This window comes from Sebastes fasciatus, chromosome 10 (assembly GCF_043250625.1).
Source record: "Sebastes fasciatus isolate fSebFas1 chromosome 10, fSebFas1.pri, whole genome shotgun sequence".
NCBI classification, from domain to species: Eukaryota; Metazoa; Chordata; class Actinopteri; order Perciformes; family Sebastidae; genus Sebastes; species Sebastes fasciatus.
Genome location: NC_133804.1, coordinates 26,835,230 through 26,859,013, shown reverse-complemented (window position 1 = coordinate 26,859,013; position 23,784 = coordinate 26,835,230). Strand labels below are relative to the sequence as shown.

The 23,784-nt window shown below is 38.9% G+C and overlaps 3 protein-coding genes across 4 annotated transcripts in view; all 3 read right to left on the bottom strand.

Moving 5' to 3' along the window:
- Window positions 1-6,268: 6,268 nt before the first annotated feature.
- Window positions 6,269-12,812, bottom strand: eif4ea (eukaryotic translation initiation factor 4ea). The gene is made up of 7 exons (XM_074649219.1): window positions 12,752-12,812; window positions 11,044-11,147; window positions 10,752-10,847; window positions 9,923-9,986; window positions 9,193-9,306; window positions 8,710-8,849; window positions 6,269-7,592 (listed from the first exon to the last, which is right to left on the bottom strand). Exons 1-7 carry the CDS (start codon window positions 12,767-12,769, stop codon window positions 7,478-7,480), a joined length of 651 nt encoding a protein of 216 aa, XP_074505320.1. The 5' UTR covers window positions 12,770-12,812; the 3' UTR covers window positions 6,269-7,477.
- Window positions 12,813-15,151: 2,339 nt separating this feature from the next.
- Window positions 15,152-20,707, bottom strand: LOC141775641 (alcohol dehydrogenase class-3). Its single transcript, XM_074649218.1, has 9 exons — window positions 20,572-20,707; window positions 19,947-20,048; window positions 18,793-18,934; window positions 18,623-18,710; window positions 18,181-18,400; window positions 17,443-17,703; window positions 16,109-16,244; window positions 15,509-15,647; window positions 15,152-15,368 (listed from the first exon to the last, which is right to left on the bottom strand). Exons 1-9 carry the CDS (start codon window positions 20,692-20,694, stop codon window positions 15,344-15,346), a joined length of 1,236 nt encoding a protein of 411 aa, XP_074505319.1. The 5' UTR covers window positions 20,695-20,707; the 3' UTR covers window positions 15,152-15,343.
- A 1,073-nt stretch (window positions 20,708-21,780) lies between these two features.
- gar1 (GAR1 homolog, ribonucleoprotein) overlaps window positions 21,781-23,784 on the bottom strand; it is a 4,618-nt gene continuing 2,614 nt past the window's right edge. Inside the window, exons 3-7 of one of the 2 annotated variants that reach the window (XM_074649217.1) lie at window positions 23,514-23,668; window positions 23,327-23,386; window positions 23,110-23,221; window positions 22,385-22,537; window positions 21,781-22,301 (exon numbers count right to left, since the gene is read on the bottom strand). In XM_074649217.1, the coding sequence (XP_074505318.1) occupies window positions 22,291-22,301; window positions 22,385-22,537; window positions 23,110-23,221; window positions 23,327-23,386; window positions 23,514-23,668 (491 nt within the window). In that variant the 3' untranslated portion in view covers window positions 21,781-22,290. Of the gene's footprint in view, window positions 22,302-22,384; window positions 23,222-23,326; window positions 23,387-23,513; window positions 23,669-23,784 lie in introns of both variants that reach the window. The other variant, XR_012595639.1, reaches the window with a different exon arrangement.

Below are 23,784 nucleotides of genomic sequence, written 5' to 3'. Positions count from 1 at the left end.
CTGACATTTTATAGACCAAACAACTAATCCAATAATCGAGAAAATAAACAACAGATTAATTGACAATGAAAATAATCGTTAATTGCAGCCCTAAACTATCGCAGTAGACATCACCTCCTTGGCAAAAGTAATGAAGTGCGACATTGATAAATGCTTGAATTAATTGGGCTCTCGGTGCATGATGGACAACACTGACAGCATGTACCAGTAGCTGAGCCTTGTTTGGGTAGTAAAATGCCGTCTGCATACTTGAACATGGCTCTGTTTGAAGCAATTATGAGAGTAAATATGAGTTACACATCCCAGTGTTGGCTGCTTTTAGCCCTACAGCCTTTCCATTTCCAATGAGTCAAGAAAACGTTCAATTTATTTGCAAAGCCTTTTCTATTAAACAAGTCTGTCACAAAGTGGTTTACAGAACAAAGCACATCAGTGTAGATTAAAACAGGACCAGCACGCGGAGGAATAAGCAAAGTGCACATTCCAGGCTGCTGGTTTCACAGGCTTTTATAGTCTCCGTTTCAAATGATCCGTTTTTATACCAAAGATCTATTCACAGTGACCACAAAAAGACACAGATGTTACAAAACACATGACTTGTGTTTTGATATGGTAACTATCAGAAATACTTGTTATGCCATGTTGAGTTCTGAAATTTAGATGTCACCAGGAATACCAACAAAGTCTAATAGCTTTTTGTTAATGTAATTATGCATAGCAATCCTCCATGCTATTGCTGCTCAGCCAACCAGTCACAAATGTCAAAATATGACAAGTGTCTCAGGTAAAAGTGCAAGATGTAACGAGTATAATAACTGATAATTAAAATCATGAATATTAAACTTGTTATTTCAATATTTTTAAAGCGTGAATCAGAACTCTTCCTTTATTTTCAGTTTATTCTCATGTAATTCAGATTTTGTTTGGGATGTTCAGACTAAAATGGCAAAAGGTCACCAGATGTCAAAATCCAGATGTTGTATTAACAAAATGTGGTGCTTTGGACTGCCAAGTAGCAGAGAGATTACTATGCAGTGTGTAAACGTATCTGTGAGAGTAATTGAATAATCAAACCATACAGACTTAATCAAAATATATATCCTTCTTTTATGATTATTTCTCTCGTTTGCAGAGCACGTCCGTAGTTATTCTGAAATCTTCTTGGGAGAATGATTTGGGATTGGATATAATGGAGGACCAGTGGAGAAATGCCTTGAAGAAATGTACATGTAGCATCAATATGTATTAGGCATGGGCTGATACGTTCAAAGTACTGCATCGTCTTCATTCTTCCAAAGTAAAACTTGTTAAAATAGATCCTAATATAGAGTCTATTTGTGACCGTTGTAGGCAACTCCCTGCTACTCTGGCACACGTATTCTGGGTCTGTCCTAAATTACCTAACTATTGGAAATCTATTTTCCAAACTCTATCGGAGGTTCTTGGGCAGGTGATAGAACTTGATCCTTTGTTTGCAATATCCGGTGTCCCAGTAGAGGGTAGTCCTCTTAGAGATGCTAATTATAAGAGTGTGACCTTTGTATTGTTGTTAGTGTGCAGGCTGGTTCTCCTAAACTGGAAAAACCCACAACCTCCCAGTTGCAGATCCGGTATCGGTATCGGTGCATCCCTAATGTCAGCACTTTAAACCTAGAGAAACTCAGGTTTATGCTTCATGGCTCTGCCCTTCCTGGACTATACACTGAATCTAAACTTTAAATCTCCTCAGATGTAATTTGCAGACCTACAGTCATTGTAATTATTTTTGGATCAATGAAATTTGATTTTAATTTATTTTATTATTTTATTCTATTTATTTATTTATTTATCATTTTGAGTGTTTGTTTTTAATCCTTTGCCAATTATTTAATCACTTTTTGTACTTTTTTTGTTTGTTTGTAAAACACAAAATGTTGTTTGCATTGAACTTAATTGTATAACTGAAAACCAATAAACACATTTAAAAATATATATATAGTTTGACACAGATTAATATCAGTAATCCATCACTAAAAATAAAATATATAAATATGAATAGTCATGTACTACTTCTAATGGGGAAAACATTGAACTCCATGCAGCTCCAAAGCTGACTCACATGCAGTGTGAAGCCCAAAGCTTGTGCACATACAATATACAGTATGTTTATGAGTGACATGAAGCCCCCTATATACGACTAGGCTAAATGAGTGGATTCCTCCCTCTGGCTCAGATAGAGAGATGACAAGATCATTATTGACTCTAAGACACGGTCAGCAGCACCATGGATAATAGCCTATACCTACTGAGCCTAGCTTATGATTCCTCAGAGGCAGCTGCTGGTGAGGTACTGCGAACGAGAAATAGTTAAGTGACACGTCTGTCACGAGGCACAGAGGGAATGAGCACCTCCTGCAGATGCAAAGAACTATCTGGAACCTCTTATGCCGCAACCTAGTCCAGAGTGGCGTCATGTCACTGGGTTTATAACTCCTGCACTTGTGCATGGGAGGTGGTACAAAAACATCAGTCAAGTGGAGGGTGCACAGCTTGACTCTCCCTGTCCCCTTTTGTGCGCCGTACATGGGCTGGTGAGCAGGAGGTTGACAGTTGCCTAAGGCGATAGAGGGGGAATTGTAATGTGGATTTTTTTTTTTTCTCTCCGGTGGGTGGGGATGGTGGGATAGGTATATAAATAAATAAATAAGACACACAGCTGCTATTTACAGATATATGCTTTCCCTAGTGTGTGCAACAGACACACTCAGTGGAATCCCAATGTCCTCTACCAAAAACGTTTGTGGAGGGTTGAAAGATTGAAGTCAAGTGTGTAGCTATACTGCCTCCCCGTGGATAGTTTGTGAAATGGAAAAATCCCCACTGCCACATTCACACTAGAATGCACTGTTTCATGAATTATCATCTATGGTAACAAATGTGAGAGGAGATATTCAGATAGATCGATGCGCAGAGCGCAGACCGAAAATAAATGGTTTTCTGAGTTTGTTGTGAAATAAATTGAATGTTCCCAACAGAGAGGCCTGACCTCAACAACCTCAACCATCCAACACCTTTGGGATGAATTCAAAATGCAGACTGTGAGCCAAGCCTTGTCGCCCAACATCAGTGGTCGACTTAAGCAATGTTCTTGTGGGGCGTGCAGAGGCGGAAAGAGTACTGGAATGTTTTTACTAAAGTACAAGTAAAATTACTTGTGACAAAAAACGTATTTATTTAAAATGGCGCATGCAAAAGTAGAAGTAAAGAAGATATTGGCCAATTAATCAGCTATCGACTTTTGTCTGCTCCAAACTATCATTATTATATCGGCCATTAAAAATCCACTATCCGTCGACCTCTAGTAAAAAGTAGGTCATATAATTGACTTATTAAAGAACATATAGTAGCATAACTTTACGAGAAAAAAAGAAAATAACACGTAAAATTGCTACTACTATACTACTATATACTAATATTATTTTTTTCTCATAAACTTCTGACTTTATTCTCATAATATTACAACTTTTATTCTCATAATATTATGACTATATTCTCGAAATCTCAGATTTTATTTTTTTTCCTCAATGTGACCCTATTACTCCGTCGTACCGTCGTACTATAGACCTACAACAATGATGAATACAAATGAAAATGTAAACAAAAAAACAGTTATTGATTTCCACTAATTTTTTTAAAAATCCACGGGGAGCCACTGGAGAGGGGCTAAAGAGCCGCATGTGGCTCCAGAGCCGCATGTGGCTCCGGAGCCGCAGGTTGCAGACCCCTATTCTGGATGTTCTGGATAGATAGATAGATAGATAGATAGATAGATAGATAGATAGATAGATAGATAGATAGTGCAGCATTCAAGCTTATGTAAGGTAGACTACTGTATGCATGATGTCAGCCCTTTGTAATTAACTTAATGTGCACATGAAGGTGGCAAAATCCTATACAGTACATCCTAACATTGCTTCTGCATCTGTGCTTTGGTCCCTGCAACAGCTGACATGATAAGATGGGCAGTGACCCAAGCCCTATACTCACAGTTAATAGTAGCATTAAGCGTGACTTACAGTGCATCTTAATAGCAGCTTTAGCTAAAAGCTAAGTGGAAAGTGACAAATATATTTTCCCAGTACTCTTCTTGAGGTACTGGAACCTGATTATTACCATTCTATGAGACTTTCTACGTCTCTAAGTATACCCTACCTGCACTAGCTGCAACATTAACAAGCTGCTTACATATTAATGAATTCATAATTTAACAATAGGCATGGGAGCTGTTATTTTTAATACACATATTATGCTATCACATTTTATTTCAAATTTTAATGGAGATTGACATGCTCCTTTTACTTAAGTAAAGGATCTGAATTCTACCTCTGGCTAAAAGCCCAAATGTAAAGGTAAACTAGAGTGGCCCTTAAAACAGCTGCATATGTTTTTCTTGCCTCTGCTTATCATTTGCAACCTAAAGAGAAGGAGCACATGCATGTTGCCTCTGTCAATTACAGGTGTCAGCTCGGGTTAGCACTTCCATCTGTCAGGACATCAAGGTCATCAAACCCAGCAGCCTACACCTCAGATGTCAGCTGTTACCACTAAAAGGTGCTAATCAGGGAAAAGAGGCCGAGAAGGTAGGGAAAGGTTTTTGCATAAATCAATACTTAACAGCACTTGCCAGCAGATGATTGTGATCACTCTGCATCATCGTCTTATTTAAGGCTTTGAAATGGCAGGCGGAAGCAAAGAAAAGATATACTGATGAATTGGGGAGATAAGAACCACATGATAATGAAATAATTAGTCAGATTGTGATAGAATTTCCATCTGTTTTTACATCTCCTTGATGCAATAACTGAAGTATGTGCTTCTTGGAGCTATTACATCATGGAGGAAAAAATAATTAAATTGTCCATCAGAATATGTTATTACGTTATCAGACAGTTAATTACATTAACATATTGAATCACATTTTGTACTCATCTAGGGGGACTATAAAAGTGACACATAATTGCTTTATGTAACACACACTTCCATACAATGAATGGACAAATAATCTGACTGACCTGTGCCAGGAGGGCATATGAAGGATTTACTGTAGCTGCAGTAGGTTAATTTACTTGATCTTGTGTTACAGCTGAACAAAAGAGAATAAAAACACCAGCAGAAATAAATCCTCTTCAAATACCAGCACTATGTTGGATTGTTTTTATGGTTTGCCATTTGTTAATGAAATGCCCAATACCAATCAGTCATCATGCATATGAGATATAAGAGTGGTGTATTACCTTCTTTAAGAAAAACAGGTGACATTATGTGCACATTTATGCAGAATTTCCAACAGCAACACAACTAAAAGGGCTCTAAAGCTTTCAAAAAAAGGCCGCTTGTTGTGTTTTGCATCATGTGGTAAAGCCTTAACCTTACAACCATCACTGTGGATCTCTCTTCTAATTTCCTCTTAGTTGTCTCTGGTGTGAAAATGGGCCTTGATCGATTGTCTCAATTACAGGGAGGCCTATTTCAAACGAGCTGGAGGGGTCGTGTTGCTATTGCTCTCGGTAAGCCAGTCAATGGATGTCATAGATTACTTTAGGCCCCCTTTAAGTCCAACTGCAATTTGTATAGCCTAATAAAGGCTAAGACCAACTGAGACATAAATTACTGTAGCTACCAACACAAATCCCTTTATCTGCCTTAAATAGGTAGGAAGCAAACATCAAATCTGGTTACCAACCTAACACACAATGTCAGTGAGTGTAAGAGTGAGAGAAGATAGATAGAGCACGGGTGACGTTATGATGATCATTGTTTCAAACAGCCTCCAGAAAACATGTGATTAATGGCAAACATGATGCCAACCTTGCATTACTCAAAGCAAAGCTGCTTTCAGATGACGTGGGATGTAATAAATTGCTGAGCAGCCTATTATTAGCACACATATACAGCTTCCCTACAGCTGCAATGTAAGGTTAAATGGTATATTATCAGGTGTGTGTCATGTATTCAGCTGTCAAAGGAATTCTTTACCTGCTTGCAATGCCATTACTGAAATATCCTGAAGCATTTTTTCCTCAAAAATATGCATCTTGCATTAATCATATCAGCTATAGATTACTTAATTATTTTCCTCACCTTTACATATAAAGAAAATTAAATACTTTTCCAAATTAAGTTCCCAAAATTCCCTCTAAACCACCAGTAAGATGTTCCTTTTTTCCAAACCAGACAATTGGCATGCCATTATGATACAATAAAAAAAGATCAGTTCATAATCAAAACCTTGTTTTAAGAGAACCCACTTCACTCTACATAATTTATTTACATCACTCCTTTGTACATGTACTGCTCAGAAATATGGGGCAGGTGTTACATTCAAGGCACATTCAAGTCTAAGCTCTTCAAACAAATCAATTTTTGCTTATGCCACATACAAAACTAAATCTGGAGTGGAAATAATAATACTATGTAAACCGTATCAAAGCAGTAGATCAACAAAACTCGATCAAGTAAACTGTTTTTAACTGAACATTGTACACTGTAATATGGCTTGTGCACTTACAAGAAATAAACACATTCCCAACAATATTTATATTTAGAAAATATCCTCATTACTGACATCTTTCTGTGCTCAGGTAGAAATGGCTCGCATTTGCTCAAGTGATAAATCTGAGGCACATTGTCACTACGCTTCCTGATCCATAACGGTGTGAACGAGTGGAAAATAAGTCAACTTCAAAATCTTTAGACACTCATTATGAAGCACCATGAGTATCTTTAAATATATTCCCTAAAAATCCCAATTTCAACTCTTCACATATCCCATTACTGCACAAACTAGAAACTAAACAGTTTGAATAAGACCTCCTATTCGCAACGTCGGCAATAAAGTGACTTTTAAATAATTTGTTAAACTGAAAAACAACTGCACAATGATGTCAAAACTTCCCTGACTGCTGAATTCAAACGTTTTCTATCAATTTCTTAGATCAGTCACTTTCAGAAGATGTGGGTTAAATCACAATGAAATACTGTGCAACTAAATGTGCAATAAATCCGTAAACTGGCATTACAATACAAACAGAGAGCTACAGTTTATACCAAAGTAGAAAATGTTTTACAGTTTTTTTTGCCTTTAATGTTAAATATTTTAAGAAAATAATTGACATACACTAAGGGGAGGATAAATTAAATAAATTCTCCACAAATATGCAGCTGCATTTGAAAATTAAATCTGGGCATCAAAACCTCTTTTACCCATCTTCAGCCCACCACCACAAAAACAAGACGATAGTGCTACATTTTAACGGCACGTACTCTCACCATAAACAAAAAAAAAGCTTTGGTAAAGTGGCAACAAATAGGCAAATAGAAAAGAATCAATTTTATCTCCAGCTCAAGTGGTTGTTAGTGGATAAATATGTAAGTTACATTCACGGAAAAATGACTGTAAATCTATGCTGGCAACAGAAAAAGGCGTGGTTGATGATCCTCAGGCGACAAACTTGTTCTTGGTTGAGGAGCCGCTCTTTGTGGCCGTGTCTGCGTGCGACTGGTATCCGATGACCGCTCGTGGTGGAACGCCTAACCTCTCTTTGTACACACGCCTAAAAAAAAAAAAGGCAGAAAGAAACACATATTGCATATCAGAAAATGCACATTAAAAGACATTCAGACTCTATAACATGCATATTCCTCGCTTAGGTTATCTCTATCAGTGTATCCTGCTGTAGTAAACTAGTTTGCTGAGAACGTCCAGTGATGGGGGTTATCTGCCCAGCTGTTAAAGGGACAGTTCACCCTTAAATCAAAAATACATGTTTTTCCTCTTACCTGTAGTGCCATTCATCAATCTAGATTGTTTTAGTGTGAGTTGCCGAGTGTTGGAGATATCCAACTGTAGAGATGACTGCCTTCTCTCCAAGGAACTAGATGGCCCTCGGCTTGTGGTGCTCAATTTAAAAAACTCAGCAATGTTTCTTTCCAGAAACGAAGAAACCCAGTTACTCAAGAAAATCCACAGATCTTGTTGTGAGCAAATTTATGTATTTTCTTTCTACCGAACGAAACCCCGCCAACCGTATCGCCGTGCGGAAGGAAGCGTGCATCTACTCATGGACGAGAGGCTCGTGCTCGTGACAGTGCGAGATGTAAACCTTAATGCCATCCTGCTCGGCTGAGTTGTAGGTTAGCCAGCAGTAGGGAGTATAGATGCACGCTTCCTTCTGCGCGGTGATGAGGTTGGCGGTTATAGTTCGGTAGAAAGAAAATAGTTCCTATTTTAAACAGCTCACAACGAGGTCTGTGGATTATCTTGAGTAACCGGGTCATGATTTCTAGAAAAATACATTTTTGGCGCTATGAGCACCACAAGCCGAATGCCATCTAGTTCCATTATATTGGAGAGAGGGCAAATATATCTACTGCCGATGCCTCCACCACTCGGCAACTCGTCCCAAAACAATCTAGATTGATAAATAGCACTACTGGTTAAGAGGGAAAATATGTATTGAACTATCCCTTTAAGCTAAATGGTCATCTACCACTGTATTAAATGTAAGTAGCTAATTTCAACTACTGAGGTTAAAATACTTGCAAAGTATAAAAATAAGACATTTGAGCTATACAGGTGAATATTCTCTTTACTATGACTGAATGTATAGATGAATTTCTATTTGAGATTTGACAGCTTTGTCATCAGTAAGTGTGTCATCTTCAGGTCACCCTATGTGTGTGATGGCATCTTTGTTTTCGTAGTCTGTGGTCCATATTGCTATTTTGTCTCCTTTGGCTCGGACGTTAATGACGGCTCCGCACACGTCGTCGCTGTGGTCGTCAAAGGCTTCACCCACGAGACACAAGAGCTGCAGGAGAAACAGACATTATTTACAAATGCTTTGTTATTGGGGAGCAGTTAGAAACTGATAGGCCTCTTTCAAAAGCAGGCATTCTGACTTGTCATAGTAGGAAAAACACAGGTGTTACAAATAACATAACTGCGTTCAATTCAAGTGTCTAGGTAATTCATGACGTGTTGCAGTGAGCCGACATGCACAATACCAGGACCCTGAAACCAAAGCAGCCAACGGAATTCACCCGTCATTAAATCTATTGTTTAGTTCTGTGCTTTTCCCTGAAAAAGGCCTAAAGATACAGCTAATAAATGTTATAGTTAAAGTAGCTAATACTCGACAGGACTGAACATACCGTCTCCAGCCAGAACCGATCCAGGTCTGCTCTACGCTGCTGCTTGGACAGAGTTATCAGCCAGCGGCCACCTCGTCGATTCCGTACATCCTCCCACATGGGCTCAATCCCATCCTGTATCCACATAAAGGTCAAAGGTCACAACACTTTAAATAACCCAATGTATCCATAATGAACGATGGCTTTGATTGATCAGTTTCCCTTTAGATCACGATAGGATCTCTGTGTCGCAAACTGCAGTGAAAATCCTAATTGAGACACCGAATACTACTCCATATGCCCATAAACCTGAATAATATCGTCATATCCCACACGTCTTAATCAAAATGCTCCATTCAGGAAAAGGCCTAATACAGAATATCCAAACAGATTATGCTGTTTACATGACCCGTATCAAATTTAGATTATTAACATATTTGGAATAATAGTGGAATATTAATGTGCATGTAAACATAGTCTACCTTTACATGCATGTTAATATTCCACTATCATTCCGGTAAACGGGAATATTAATTTTTCATTAGCCATGTACACAGCTTAGTAGGAATATTGTCTTTTTTGGAAGAAGGGCAAAAAACTATTTTGGAATATTTGGTGCATGTAAACGTTGTCAGTGTCGAGTCCCCTGAGTTAACGTGAATATCTATTGACAGTGGAAGCTAAGACAATTAACATTATAAATGGATACATACTGTAAAATGTTGAAAGACAGCGATAAAAGCATGCTTACCTTAAACAGCGAGTAGTCACAGCCAGACATCAAGTTACTTGACAGCTGAATGTGATTGTATAATCTGTGAAGGAAAGAGGAGATTTTATGTTTTTGGCAGCCTGGCTGGAAACATGGTGTAATATGAATTGTACAGAGTACCGATCGGATACCAGTGTGTTAAAAACAAAAAAAACCTGTATGGAAACTAAATTAACCCTTCAAACTAAAGCCTTAAATACTGTACAAGTATAGTGCTGTTTCACTAATGGGATTTTCCAGTGTCAAATATTGCCAAATTGCTGACATTTTGCAAGCTCTGGCTCACGTTACGCTCTCTGCTAGCACCTGCCCGATCGGTACTGCGCATGTGCATCTCTCAACAGAGATGAGAAAGAAGCTCAATCAGTAGCTACTTTCATCATCAGCTCCGGAAAAAAAACAATCAGGCAGGATGTATGGATTGGGTAGCGAGTGACGTGTTGTTGTTCCTCTGTCGTGTAAATGAGCTGATAAATGATATGATAACGTGACATCGGATTGGTGCATAGACTCGCGTATTCGCCAATACCCGATCCAGCATTTTGGGCTGTATCAGAACAACTCCTGAAGGGTACAGCAGGAACAAAATACTACATTTTAAGAGCTATTTTGGAAATGTTACATTGCTTTTTGGTGGAAGGATGTAGGTAACTAAATTAAGATGATTCACATGGTCTCCTATACCAGTAAATCAACGATGTTGTGTCCTACCCTCCAAAATGATGGAACCAGTTTGATCATGAATAGGTCCGAGGTTGGCTGATTGGACAGCATTTAGTAGTCACGTGTATAGCAATAATATACTTACGCCCAGAAGTCTTCCACAGTGTCAAATTTGGAGATGAGACGAACGTTGGCTTGCCATGTTTTGCTTTTGTCGTTCTTGAAAAACCAAAGGGCCCATCTGCAAATCAAAGAAGAGTTAATACAGAAACACTGCAGGTGTTCCCTCATTCGTCATGTTGCTCATTTACAACTCGTTTCACTGGAAGAGATGCACAAATCTCCTATGAAACTATTGTACCCGATATAGATGAGATATACCTGCTTGACTCTGTTGTGAAAAAAGGGAAAAGGAGGGAATAGAGCTGTGGTCTTACTTGTTTTGTAACGGATGCTTGATGTATGATTCAGGACTCATAATCTTTTGAATGATTGCTTCACATTTGTCCTTTTCAGGATTAGCAGGAACTGAAGTTGTCATCTAGGAAACAAAAAAGTACAAAGATGCATTAAAAAGTATTTTCAGAGATAAAAATGTGGGGTTTTTAAACGGTCATGTTTGTAATGTGCCATCTGTGATGACAACTACTGGCACTGTCTGTAGCCTAATCATCCAACTTGTCTAGTGTTATTGTCATACAATTTTAAATATATTGTTATGGTCATAGCTGTGATACTCAAAGAGTGTATTGTAGACTGGGGGTATTTCTATTTATGGATCATGAGTAGTTGAGGAGAAGTTAGCAGTAGGGATGGATAACATACAGTACATGCCAAAGCACCCTGTGTCATGTACGGGTTTTTTTTGTATTGTGTTGCTCCTTTTTGTCTCGGTTTTACTTTGTGTATTTCTGCACTGCTTCTGTGCATTTATAGTGGCACTTTAGACCAGATTTCCTTCTTTAGATAATAAAGTTACATTTGAATTGTTTTTTTTTCTTTGTTTTTTTACCCTTGTCCATGAGACTAATATCAAATAATTATACATTTAACCCTGTCTCCATTTTGCTTTGCACTCGTGCTTGACATGTATCCCCTCTTTTTTCTTCTACTTTGTATAAAGGTACTGGGTGTTTCATGTCTTGTGTGTGTATTTATTGTAAAAAAATTTAAAAAAAAAAAAAAGTTGAGAAAACAAAATAAAAATAAAAAAACAGCCTACAAAATTAATTTGAGAAATATTTGATTGTATTCAATCGTGGTTAGGGATAAGGGAGGACCTCCTCACCTTAACTTCATCATCATTGACATGGATATTTGTGTATTTGGTTGTCTTTGTGGGTTGCATAGCCTTTTTTCTAACATTTTCTCTTTGGTTATTTGATGCAGAAATGAAGCATTGTATGTTTGGGTTTACGCTTTTACACAGTTTTCTGGTAAGGTTAACATTTAGGCTGTTTTTAATTGAATTGGGCAAATTTCAAATTGTGATTTGGCTGGAAACTGTCAACCTGATCTGACAACACTGCAACCAGCCAGCTCAGACCTCTAGGTTCATAACATCCATCCAGGTAGAATCATTTAACATCAACTCAAAATGAACCCATTGACTTGTACCTGTTGTTTCTTGCAAGTTCAGTTTGAGGTTCAGTGACCTGAAAACCTCTAACTTATACCTATAACTCAGCAAAAAACTAATTATTTCTCAAATACTCATTAGTGCATAATGTCCAGTATCCTACTACCGTTCAGCTGGTTCCCATCAGACTGCTGACTGGGTCACGTTACCGGTAGCGAGGCGTGCGTCCTCATTCCCCCCGAGCATCAGAGTTCATCTCAGGGTACCGACTGAGTGATCCACCCGGTAAACACGCTTGAACCGGGAGGCAGGTCATTACTCCATGTTGACCTTTTTTAAGGAATAATCTTAGATACAAAAACGCGACTAACGTGTTTTAATCTACCTCTAATTGAATGTTGTTTGTCTACCTAGAGTTCTGTTACCGGTAACCAATTAACGTTAATGACGCGGACGGTCTCATGTATTTCATCGTTGTTTAGTATCAGTGGATAAAAGCATATGTTGTGGAGCTTTAAGCCCTAAACTGAATGAATGAATTGGTGTGTTGTAGTCAAGTAACTCACCACCAGAGCGGTCGCCATCTTCTGTGAATCACTCTCTCTGGTGAATCACTCACTCTCTCTCTGGTGTTTTGGTGTCTGTTAAAATACCTGATTGGACCATCTGGTGCTCCACACTGCGCAGGCGCAAGAAGATGGATCAAACAGTACATGTTGATCACATGGCTGTGGTGCACAGTGGTCATCTCCCTCCCAATTATTGATTATTGATCAAATGCATGGGTGGATTATAAATAATCATACATTTATCTAAGAGTAGTAATCAATTGTCCTTGAAGTAATAAGAATAGATCAGATTATTATAGATTTATTATAGTCTCCCTATCTTTCATATTGTAATGTAGTTTGTACTTTTCCTACAAACCTTCACAAAATGTTAGTTCTCCAAAAACGTTTTGTAAGGATTGCAACTCAATCAGAGTCACACATCTCCTCTTGCTCCTCTATTTAAGAAACTCCAGATTCTTACTATTCATGATATCAATATTTCTCAAATATGTGTTTTTATTTATAATACTTTCTGTTGAAGGGAATATTACAGAGCAGTTCTATTTTAAAACAAATTCTCAGGTCTATTCTTACTCAACCCGTCAATCTCTAGATCTTCATCCTCCTAAATGTCTCACTAGTAGAGGTCAATTTTAGATAAGATTTATGGGAACCAAATTATGGAGTATCTTTTCACATCTATCAATAAACTGTTCATCTGTCAAATGTTTCAAAAGTCACTTAAAGGGTCCTTTAATCGCTGTCTTGTAATTGCTTTTCCTCCATGTTGTCCATGTATCTGTTTTTATGTTTTTTATTTTATCCCACTCACAATGTTGTTTGGTTATGATTGCCCAGAAGTCTTTATAGATATTTAAATCAATATCCTCCTCACAAACACTAAACATACACTTCCACGCTACACGCACACACACACTTGTCTTTTTTGATATATATACTGTATTGTTATTGTTGTTATTATATACATCTTGTCCTAATTGTTTGTTATCACTATTATGTAGTCATATTATTTCTTTATATTAATCTTGTCTCTATAGGTGGAGGCTTCAGATAAGCCCAGTGGGTTGTTTGCCTCTTCCTGCACTTTATGTTATTCATTTATTTTTTTTGTTATGTTGTATAGTCTTAAATTGTGCAAAACAAATAAACAAATAAATTGTGCAATAAATGTAATTCAAGTAATAGTAAAGTTAGTATACTTGTGACCACTGTCCTGAACTTTATTTTTTTTGTATATACAGGCATACAGAACATTAAAACTGAATGGTATTTCTAGGATGTGGTGGTCATCTCACCAGAAATGTGGACTTTTTGCACTCTAACTGAATCATCTTAGTCTTTTAGTAATATTGATGATGTGATGTCAATGTGTCACATGTTGTTTGGGTGACCCAGAGAGCCATTAAGGTCATACCTGCAACAGGGCCGGCTCCAGCTCTTTTGGTGCCCTACTGTAGGTGAAATTCGGATTTGGAGTCACAGTCTAAAAGTTAATCTCGATTAGTAGATAACAAACATCACCTCAAACAGCAATTTCTTTAAATTGTAAAACTTGATCAGCACAAAAATGAGACAATGCAGATTAAAAAAGTCCCGTTCACAACCTGTGGCAGTAAATGTGTGGAAAATACATTCCTATTTTGTGTAACTGCTTGTCTTGAATTGCACATATACTATATTATGTATGTAGGAGACCAACCAGCTGGGAGTGCAGGCAGCGTAGTGTGCTTGTTGACGATTAATGTACTGCATTTTGGGGTAATATTACAACAAAAACATTAAGTAAACCCAAGGGCCATTCTCAGTCTGTTTACCACCCCTGTTGAAGTACGTTATAGGCTTAGTATATTGTGCTCATAAATAGTATACATACAGTATATTCTACAATGTGCAGGCTTAGCGGAAATGTGCGCTGATAAAACACGTTCCTGTTGGTGATAAACAGTAATCACACATGAACAGAAAATAACCCTGATTGTGTGATTACAACTATGTTTTACTCAGGATGAGGCTTGTGATCCGATCAGGCTGTGGTATGCTATCTCAGAGACTGTGATGACCTTACCAAAATGCAATGTAAGTACAATATTTAAGTATGTATTCAAGATGTTTTAACTGGAACATTTGTTCTTTTTTATATTGCATTATGTAAAACATTAATTATTTATTCAGTGTGAGTACCAAGTATGAATGTGGTTGTGTATACTGTAACTGAAGTAATTAAATGCTGTTTTCATGCTATGAACTCTTGAAGGAGTGACTAAATGGGGCTGAAAGAGACTCTTTGTTGACTGTTCTAGCTAAGAGCAGCAGCCTTTATGTATAAATATGTTATCTTATAAAACACCACACAAGTCAGCAAATGAGCAACAAAAAGCAGAAGCAGAAAATTAATTAATTTTGAAAAGAATTTAATGACACTTTTGTTTCAAGCATGTCTTTTGCTGTTACTAAAAGTGATGAATGATGTTCTAATGCTGAAAGTGAAGTCATCAAAACAAGTGCAGAGAAGAAAATTAAGTGCTGCAAATATGGATGGAGATTGTTTAAAGGCCGGATGTGAAGGAAGTCAATGTTTAAGGCACTTCAGAAGGTCAGCACCGTGCGGATACTGAAATGAGAAAAACAACAACAACATAATTAGGTTAGGATATATAAAAACTAAAGTCGACAGAACAGCAGAAAACAAACAAAGAAAACTAATTGATTCTCCACTAACTGACTGCATAAATTCAGTGTTCTTCTTCTCACCTCTTTCCAGCGTGCATGAGGTCAAATCCCTCATTGATCTTCTCAAAGGGCAGAGTGTGGGTAACAAACTCATCCACCTTCAGCTTCTTATTCAGGTAGTCTTCCACCAGTTTAGGAACGCTCTCCACACTCTTCCACCCTGGGGGGGTGAATACCAAAACCAGGTTAATAACTCATTATCTAATTTAGGCAAAACTAAACTGAATAGAACTAATGTTTCACCAAAAGGCCGAGGGCAAGGCACCAAGTCCCAACCTAAAAAAACAGCTGCTCAAGGTTTACTTGGTGGAAACTACAGTATTTTACATGCTGAATTTAAGAGTTGTTCCATGATCACCTCAAGGCTAATTAAATACCACTACAAATACAGACACTTTCATAAGAAAATGCTATCTTTGAGTCCAATTATCAAACGGATAGTTTAACTCTAGTTTAAACTCAGCTTATAAACTTTTCATAAACTTCCACCTAATATATTGGATGCTAAAAAAAGACCATAGTTAAAATATGCAAACGACTTTGAACTGGCAGAGAGTGTGAACTGCAGCCAGACAACATCACTCCCATTATAACAAGTCATTATCTAACACAGTCAGTCACCTCCAAAGGCTGTGCCCTTCCACACTCGGCCCGTCACCAGCTGGAACGGTCTGGTCGAGATCTCCTGTCCAGCTCCGGCTACGCCGATGATGACGCTCTCGCCCCATCCTTTATGGCACGCCTCCAGAGCGGCTCTCTGAAATCAGAAAATGATCATTTTCCTGTTTTTTTATGAATTGCCAACTTATGAAAAATGGTTTTAAATGCTGCTGTTGCGTACACACTATGTACTGTATATAAACACTTTTATAGTTTGCAAACAAAGATGACGTACGTTAGTGTGCGCACGCAGTTTGGCAACGGAAGTACATCAGAGTGCAGTAGCTTGTCAAGCTATGTAAGGACATTAATCATTGAAGATCGCAAATACAACCTAAACAAATTGACTTTCCAGATATGTGTGCTTTTAGTGAGTCGGTAGAACACATTAGCAAGTGACCCAATATTCAGTGGCCAGATATATACACGTATTTGGTGGGGAAACCTAGCGTGAAACGCTACACCAGCGAGAAATTACGAGCATACAAGTCACAAGATTCTTACAACTACGTTATCTGTGGTCATGAACAGAATGTCAGATGACCGACTCAGAGTTTGGAGTTTATTGAGTATTAAAACGGGAGCTGCAAACACTGCATTTTTGATCGAGTCCTCAGTCCAGTGGTAATCAACACTTTGAATAGCTTGCAGTTATAGAAGCCGCCGGTGTTTTGGTTTTAACAGGTGACCGTGTTAAATGGTGACTCTCAGCCTAATGCGTCAAGGTTGCTCGTAGTAACGTCTAGCTATTGAAAACACAAACAGAACATGGAGGTTTCCTCGTAAAAGCCTTCAAATCAATTTTAAATACATACTCATATGTGTTTATCATCTAAACCAAACATTTATGTAAGTTACTACGAGCAACCAAGGACGCATTCGACGGAAAGTCACCAGTTAACACGGCCACTCGTTAAACCGAAACACCTGTTGAAGGTCTGAAACGGTCGTGTTTCTGTTGGGAACTCTGTTAGAATATTGATTCTGACAACCAAACACGCAACAACAGGACATTTTGATGCTGGTAACCGTTTTAATTCAATGTTTAAAGTTTGCTAACTCGTCTGGACGGCTCGGGGCAAAACACCACTTCCATTGCTAACATGTATATTTTTGATGACAGCGGCTGTAAAAGGGTCTACTGTATATCTGCACTGCCTCTACTATGTACATCTACCAACTAACTAACCGGGATGACAAATGAACACTCGTGAAAATGTTTTATATGTTGCTTAGTGTAATTTCTATATGACGTCCTGCATGTTTTTTTCATAATACAATCCGAAGTGTCTCACCATGGTTTTCACATTTCCAATGCACTCAAAAGAATAGTCCACGCCCCCGTCGGTCATCTCCACCAGCACATCCTGGATGGGCTTGCTGTGGTCTTTTGGGTTCACAAACTCAGTGGCTCCAAACTCCTTGGCTTTGTCAAACTTTGAGGCGAGAATGTCCACACCAATGATCCTCGTTGCCCCAGCAACCTTGCAGCCCATAATAACAGCCAAGCCGACAGCTCCGAGGCCAAAGACGGCACACGTGGAACCAGGCTCAACCTGAGTGTGCACAGGGGGAGAATAGCAAATGTGAGAACTCAAATATTACTGAATCATTTTGCATATAACAAATGTAATGTGTGAGAGAACTATAAAGTTAAAGTCACATTTAATTAAACAAATATCAAATTTCTATAAATTTGTGAACATGTCCAAAATGGACTTTTGGGTGTGAAATTAATGTCCCTACGAAAACATGAAAAAAACAACAGCAACTTGGAAACAGACGCCCTCGGCAACAACTCATTGTCACATCAAATATGCATGATTAATGAGGGTGACCCATTTCAGAGTGAAGCCTACAAACAACGACAGCATTTTCATCTTTTTTCATTGTATCCTTTGGGCGACAGACTCGTTCTGCATAACGAGCTTCAAACAATAACACTTTAGAAATTAACTCATGTACAAATGCTTCTTTTTTTTGTAAGGAGGCCTACTTGTACTGTAGCGTGGCCTACAGCCTGTGATACCCACCTTGGCCGTGTTAAGAGCAGCACCGTAACCTGTAGAAATGCCACATCCGAGGAGGCACACTTTATCCAGCGGAGCCTTCTCGTTCACCTTGGCCAGAGAGATGTCGGCCACCACGGTGTACTCCGAGAAGGTGCTGGTCCCCATGAAGTGGAACACTTGCTTTCCCTTGCAAGTGAAGCGGGAGGTTTTGTCGGGGAGCAGGCCCTGGCCCTGGGTGACTCTGCAGGGAGAAGAGGATTTCATTTCATGTATGTATGATGAAACTCAATGACTCTGTGCTTCAATGCAGGGCTCTAACTAATGAGCTGTGATTTGGTTGCCCTGAGGTGAGGCACCTGAGGCTGCAAGTTCAACTATTGAGGTTGCACAAATGCCACAAAAAAATCTTTTTTTTTGTCGCTTCACCAGCTCAAGGTTGCATAAATAAGTCTGAAAGCATTACCTGATTTTCTGGCAAAGGTTGGTCTTGGGGTTTTTGCAGAATTTGCATTCCCCACACTGTGGCACGTACAGCGGGATGACAGTATCACCTTGGTCAAAGAGAAATATGAATAATTAGAAATCATACCAAAAAAAAAAACCATTTCATTATCACGTCCTGCAGCTCCATACCTGGCTTGAATTTGGTGACACCCTCGCCGACGCTCTCGACTGTTCCAGCACCCTCGTGGCCCAAGATGGCGGGGAAGAGTCCCTCGGGGTCACTGCCGCTCAGAGTGTAGGCGTCTGTATGACACACCCCTGTGGCGAAGATCTGAGAGGCACAGTGTCATTTAAAGTTCATGTCAGACACAGTTGCTAAATGCAAGAGTGGAATAATAAAAGACGTTAGGCCTTTTATTAAAAATCATCTTAATTTCCTTAATGTCTAACTTCAGGCATTCATAAGTTATGAAACATCAACATCATACAAGTCCATTTTAAAGGGATAGTTTGGTTGTTTTGAAGTGGGGTTGTATGAGGTACGTATCAATAGTGGGTGTATTACCTACAGTAGATGACGGTCGGCACGCCCCCAGTTCGGAGAAGCAGACAGAAGTTAATGCATGGAAGTAAAGTAATGTGCTGTTATAGACGGGGTCAGCAGCAAAACGTATTTTAGCACCTAAAAGAAAGGCGCACCTAAAAAAAAAATCAATAGCAGTTTAAGTGTACGCTATATTTAGACTATTTTCACTGCTTTACCTTGCTGTCAGACAGCCCTTTCTGATGGGGAACTGAAGCCGTTGTATCCATCTCTGCTCTCGCCAAAGCAGACCAGACTCCATAGAAAAGAACTGTAATTTTACCTCGCAGAGCACAATGGAGTTAACAATGGAGTCTGGTTGCTTTGGCGAGAGCATAGATGACGGCTTCCAGTTGGAAACTTAGACTGTATAGCTGTCCCACTGCAAGGTAAACCGGTGTATAAACTCTAAACACAACATACACTTAAACTTCTTCTTCTTTATTTTAATTCTTTGAAGGTGGCTGTTATACTTTTTGCTGCTGCCATCGTCCACAACAGTACATTGCTTTCCTCCCGTGTGGTAACTCCTGTCTGTTTCTCCAAACTGGGGGCGTGCTGACCATCATCTACTGTAGGTAATACACCTACTATGGATAAATACAACCCCACTTCAACACACTGAAACTATCCCTTTAAAACTATGTGTGATTCTTCCAGGGTTATTTCCCTGCCTCTCATGCCAAGGCAGGTAACTTACAAAGAATACAAAAGCTAGATACAATGTGAGTTGCATTCATGCCAGGCAGGTTTGGTTTACCTTGATGCGAACTTCATGGGCCTTGGGTGGAGCTACCTCCACCTCCTCAATGGAGAGAGGCTTCCCAGCTTCCCAGGCAACAGCTGCCTTGCACTTGATGACCTGAAGTCAAAGAGTTAGTTTTGTTGGTCAAACAATGCTTCTACAAGTAATTAAGTAACTGCAGCCAGGGGGTTACCTGAGGCTTTACAGTGTGTGTGTGTGTGTGTGTGACAGGTCGAGCTAGTTGCACAATGCACTTTGCCTTTGAACTGTATCCACAGCTTAGTATGTAAAGCAAACCGAGATCTAGTAGTTCACTGATTGGAGGGGCGTCCTGCTTTAATACCATTAACCCAATATATTATTATTATTATTGTGCACCATAATCAGGATTAAATATCTCTCTCTCTCTCAGGAGAAGCATTGCAATAACTTGCAGCATACCAGCTGCGACCTACTGACCAGAGATCCCTGTTAGGTAATAGAACAGTGTTTCTTTGTACTTGTTCAATCACTGTATCTGAATGCAGCAAGCTAGTTAAGACTTGTCTTATGCTTCCTGTGGTGCAACCTTTAAGTTAAGTACATAAGGAAGTAATGCATTTGAAATGTGCATTGTGTATTTTGTGTGAAATGTACTTACTTTACCAGCTGTCTCCATGTTGGCTGCTTCAGAGAGAGAGGAGGGAGGGGAGGAGCAGTGAGCAGAGCCGTAAAGGAGGTCACTTCCTGACCAATCAGAAACGAGGACGTGCAGCATACGCATGACGTAAGCACGTATGATTCAAAAAGTGTTTGAAAATATATATATGAATATATCAAAATCATTTGTTTTGTGTTTTCTTTTCTTTTCTTTTAACTATTCTTTCTTTTTATCATTATTATTATTGTTATTTATTTTCTTAATTTTATTTCAATTCTGAATGTTGAAGTTGTTTTCTCTAGTGTACTTAATGAGTTTGTCTATAAGTTCATCTATTTAAAAAATGGTTTATAAACTGCTGTGATTACGAACTGTAAATTGCATATATGAAAACAACCTCGAAAAAAAATAAAAAATAAATAAAACAATATATATCAAAATCATTTTTATTTCTGTCGTTTAGCGCATATAAACCAACATTTGAAAGTGATAGCTAATTCTTGGCGTTGGAAATCGTAATTTCACAAATTAAACGGCAACTGATCAGCAAATTTGTTTCGTCTGAAGGTATTAATTTGTATAAAAATAGGTCAAATCAGATTAATTTGGTATGTTTCAATATCACAATAATGAATATTGTATTTAATTTCCCAACAAGTCCAATAACCTAGTTAATCCTAAATAAATATAATATATATATGAATATAATACATGTATCTATAAATATATATATAAATACATTATATAAATATATATACAAATATAATATACATATATATATATTTAAAATAATATAAATCTTAAACCTCAATTGTATTAAATGTATGATTATGCAAATAGTTTTCATCTCAAAAGTTTAACTACTGGGCACAAAATGTCCTGTACTTCACTGAAAAACCCATCAGTATAGGTATACTGTATGTGCACTACTTATATGCACACCTTTGCAAGTTGGACTATGATTTGGTTCCAAGCTTCACCCCTTCAGCAGCTTTATGTGAAACCTTATAGTGTCAGTGTGGAGTTCTGCATGGTAATGTTTAAACCACCAAGTGAATCAACAATAAGCAAAACACATTCTAGTATTATTTATCTAGTATTCTCTAGCGATATTTGGAACCCTTGCTGAACTCTCATCCCCCCCCCCCCTATTCTGCACCTTTAGGATGACACTTTGCCTTCTACTGAGAAATTAAAACAAAGACACAGTTACAAAGCACCTTTTAATCGAGGCCTTTAACACAAATGTGGCAACATTCTGCTTAAGAGTTTACAAATTATGGGTATTAAAATGTTTTCAACTAACAGCATATAAAGCGTTCCCACACATTTTCCCCTATCGGAGGAAATGAATACATGGAGGTTTGTGAATGTATCTCTGGAAATCTTAGTCAAATATGTGTCATGGCCAATGCAATCAGTACATGATAATGATAAACCTGTTTTTCAAAGGTCCCCAATGACCCCCCCTAACAGGCTGAAAGGTTCTCATGTTGTTACACACAAGCATAGATATGAACCTTTTAAATAAAAATCACATATCCATAACTGGTACAAAAATAAAACAAGAAAGGCGAAATCCGTTCAAGTTCTTCAAAGGAGAAAGGCAATGTCCATATTCTGAGTCCAACAGGCCAGGCGCTGGCAGAGAACGCAGCCTTTTCGCTTGTGTAGCACGAGACGGGGAAGAGAGCGTCACACCAGACCGTCACTGTCAGATCATCGCCCGCCTACAAGTGAACAACAAAATACACGGTTACCTTCGCACCGGGAAAAACAAGTACAATTTGTAGAGCATTGAAAGAGGACAAACCTCTGAATCCACGTCCTCCTCCATCTGAACGTCCTCTTCCTCTGAAGCCTCCTCCTCGTCCACCTCCAAATCCTCCTCCGCCGCGGCCGCCTCCAAATCCTCCACCACCGCGACCACCTCCAAATCCTCCACCGCGGCCACCTCGGAAACCACCTGAAACAAAAACAGAGCAGAATTAATCAAACCACTCTTACAAGCAGTGCTCTAAACAGGCACAAAGGAACCACCCTTTAAATCCACAATAACTAAGACTGACAGATCATTTCTGCATAAGTGGCCAAGAGGGAAAAAACCCTGGTTGTGTTAAAGAGTCACAAGCTACACATTCCTCAACAATACACTAATGCAGGGTAATACCGGAAGTAACCACATTGCTATTAATGCAGAAGCTTAACAATATGCAAACGTTTGAATGCAAGCTGTCCTCAACAGTTTTCTACTTTTACCGGCAGCAGTGTCCTCGTTAAAGCCTTCAATTTAACTTTGATCCATTATAAATACATACTCATTTGTGTTTATAATCTACGCCGACCATTTACGCAAGTTACTACGAGCATCCACGGACGCTTTTGGCTGAAAGTCACCAGTTAACACGGTTAGCAGACATTAGAGTCACTACCAAAGATGCTTTACTTGCCACCGCAGTAATGGCAGCGCCGCTAGATGGCGGAACACACGAAGCGAGACAGGATTAATTAAAATGGGGCAAAGCTTGGATGCCTCACCTCCACGACCTCCACCTCTTCCTCCTCGGCCTCCTCTTGGCGGACCCTTCTCTCCTGGCGGCCTGGGGAGGAACCTCTGCAGCGGGAGGAGCTTCATCGGATCTATATAAAACTAAAAAGAGACGTTGCAAATCACACAGTGTAACACACAGAGGCACCGAAATGCTTCTAAGTATGCAAATGCAGTATTTTTAAATGTTATGGATGTCTTTCATACCTTCTGCATTTTCTTAAACGAAGACGCCTTCATATTATCAGACAGTTTCACTGAAAAATACTGCAGGAATAGGTTAAGGAATTAACAGGATTTTGAGCAGCAACAATTATATTCAATCCCCAGAGATTGAGCCTTCCTGGTTGTTTCAGAGGACCAGAGACTAAAATGAGGACAACAGAAAGGATACAAAGTCACGGAGCTGGCCGAATATCTCATCCACCTTCCCGATCTGCTCCTTGTTTTCCAAGTACACTGGGGCGTTGAAGTAGGGGACTTTGTTTTCCTCTGTCGTACACTTGACCACAATGTCATCTTCACATGGATGCACGAACTCTCCCACGGCTGCAGAGTGGAAACACAATGAAAGACAGTTAGTTTGGTATGAGGCGTCCATCGTTGCCATCATGCTGCAAAACTGTCCTGAGGTTCTGTTCAGACCTGGCATTAACATGCGTCCT

Bases quoted from the DNA above. Each gene is read 5' to 3' on its own strand.
- eif4ea (XM_074649219.1), bottom strand. The intron at 10,848-11,043 runs GTAAGACCACAG...TTTGATTTGCAG, and splicing joins AAGCATCCGTTACAAAACAA to ATGGGCCCTTTGGTTTTTCA. The intron at 8,850-9,192 runs GTATGTTCAGTC...TTTCTCCTGCAG, and splicing joins ATCGGTTCTGGCTGGAGACG to CTCTTGTGTCTCGTGGGTGA.
- LOC141775641 (XM_074649218.1), bottom strand. From the start codon at position 20,694: ATGCGTATGCTGCACGTCCTCGTTTCTGATTGGTCAGGAAGTGACCTC. The intron at 17,704-18,180 runs GTGGGTATCACA...GTGCACACTCAG, and splicing joins CTGCTCTTAACACGGCCAAG to GTTGAGCCTGGTTCCACGTG. The intron at 15,369-15,508 runs GTGAGAAGAAGA...TTCTCATTTCAG, and splicing joins CTCATGCACGCTGGAAAGAG to TATCCGCACGGTGCTGACCT.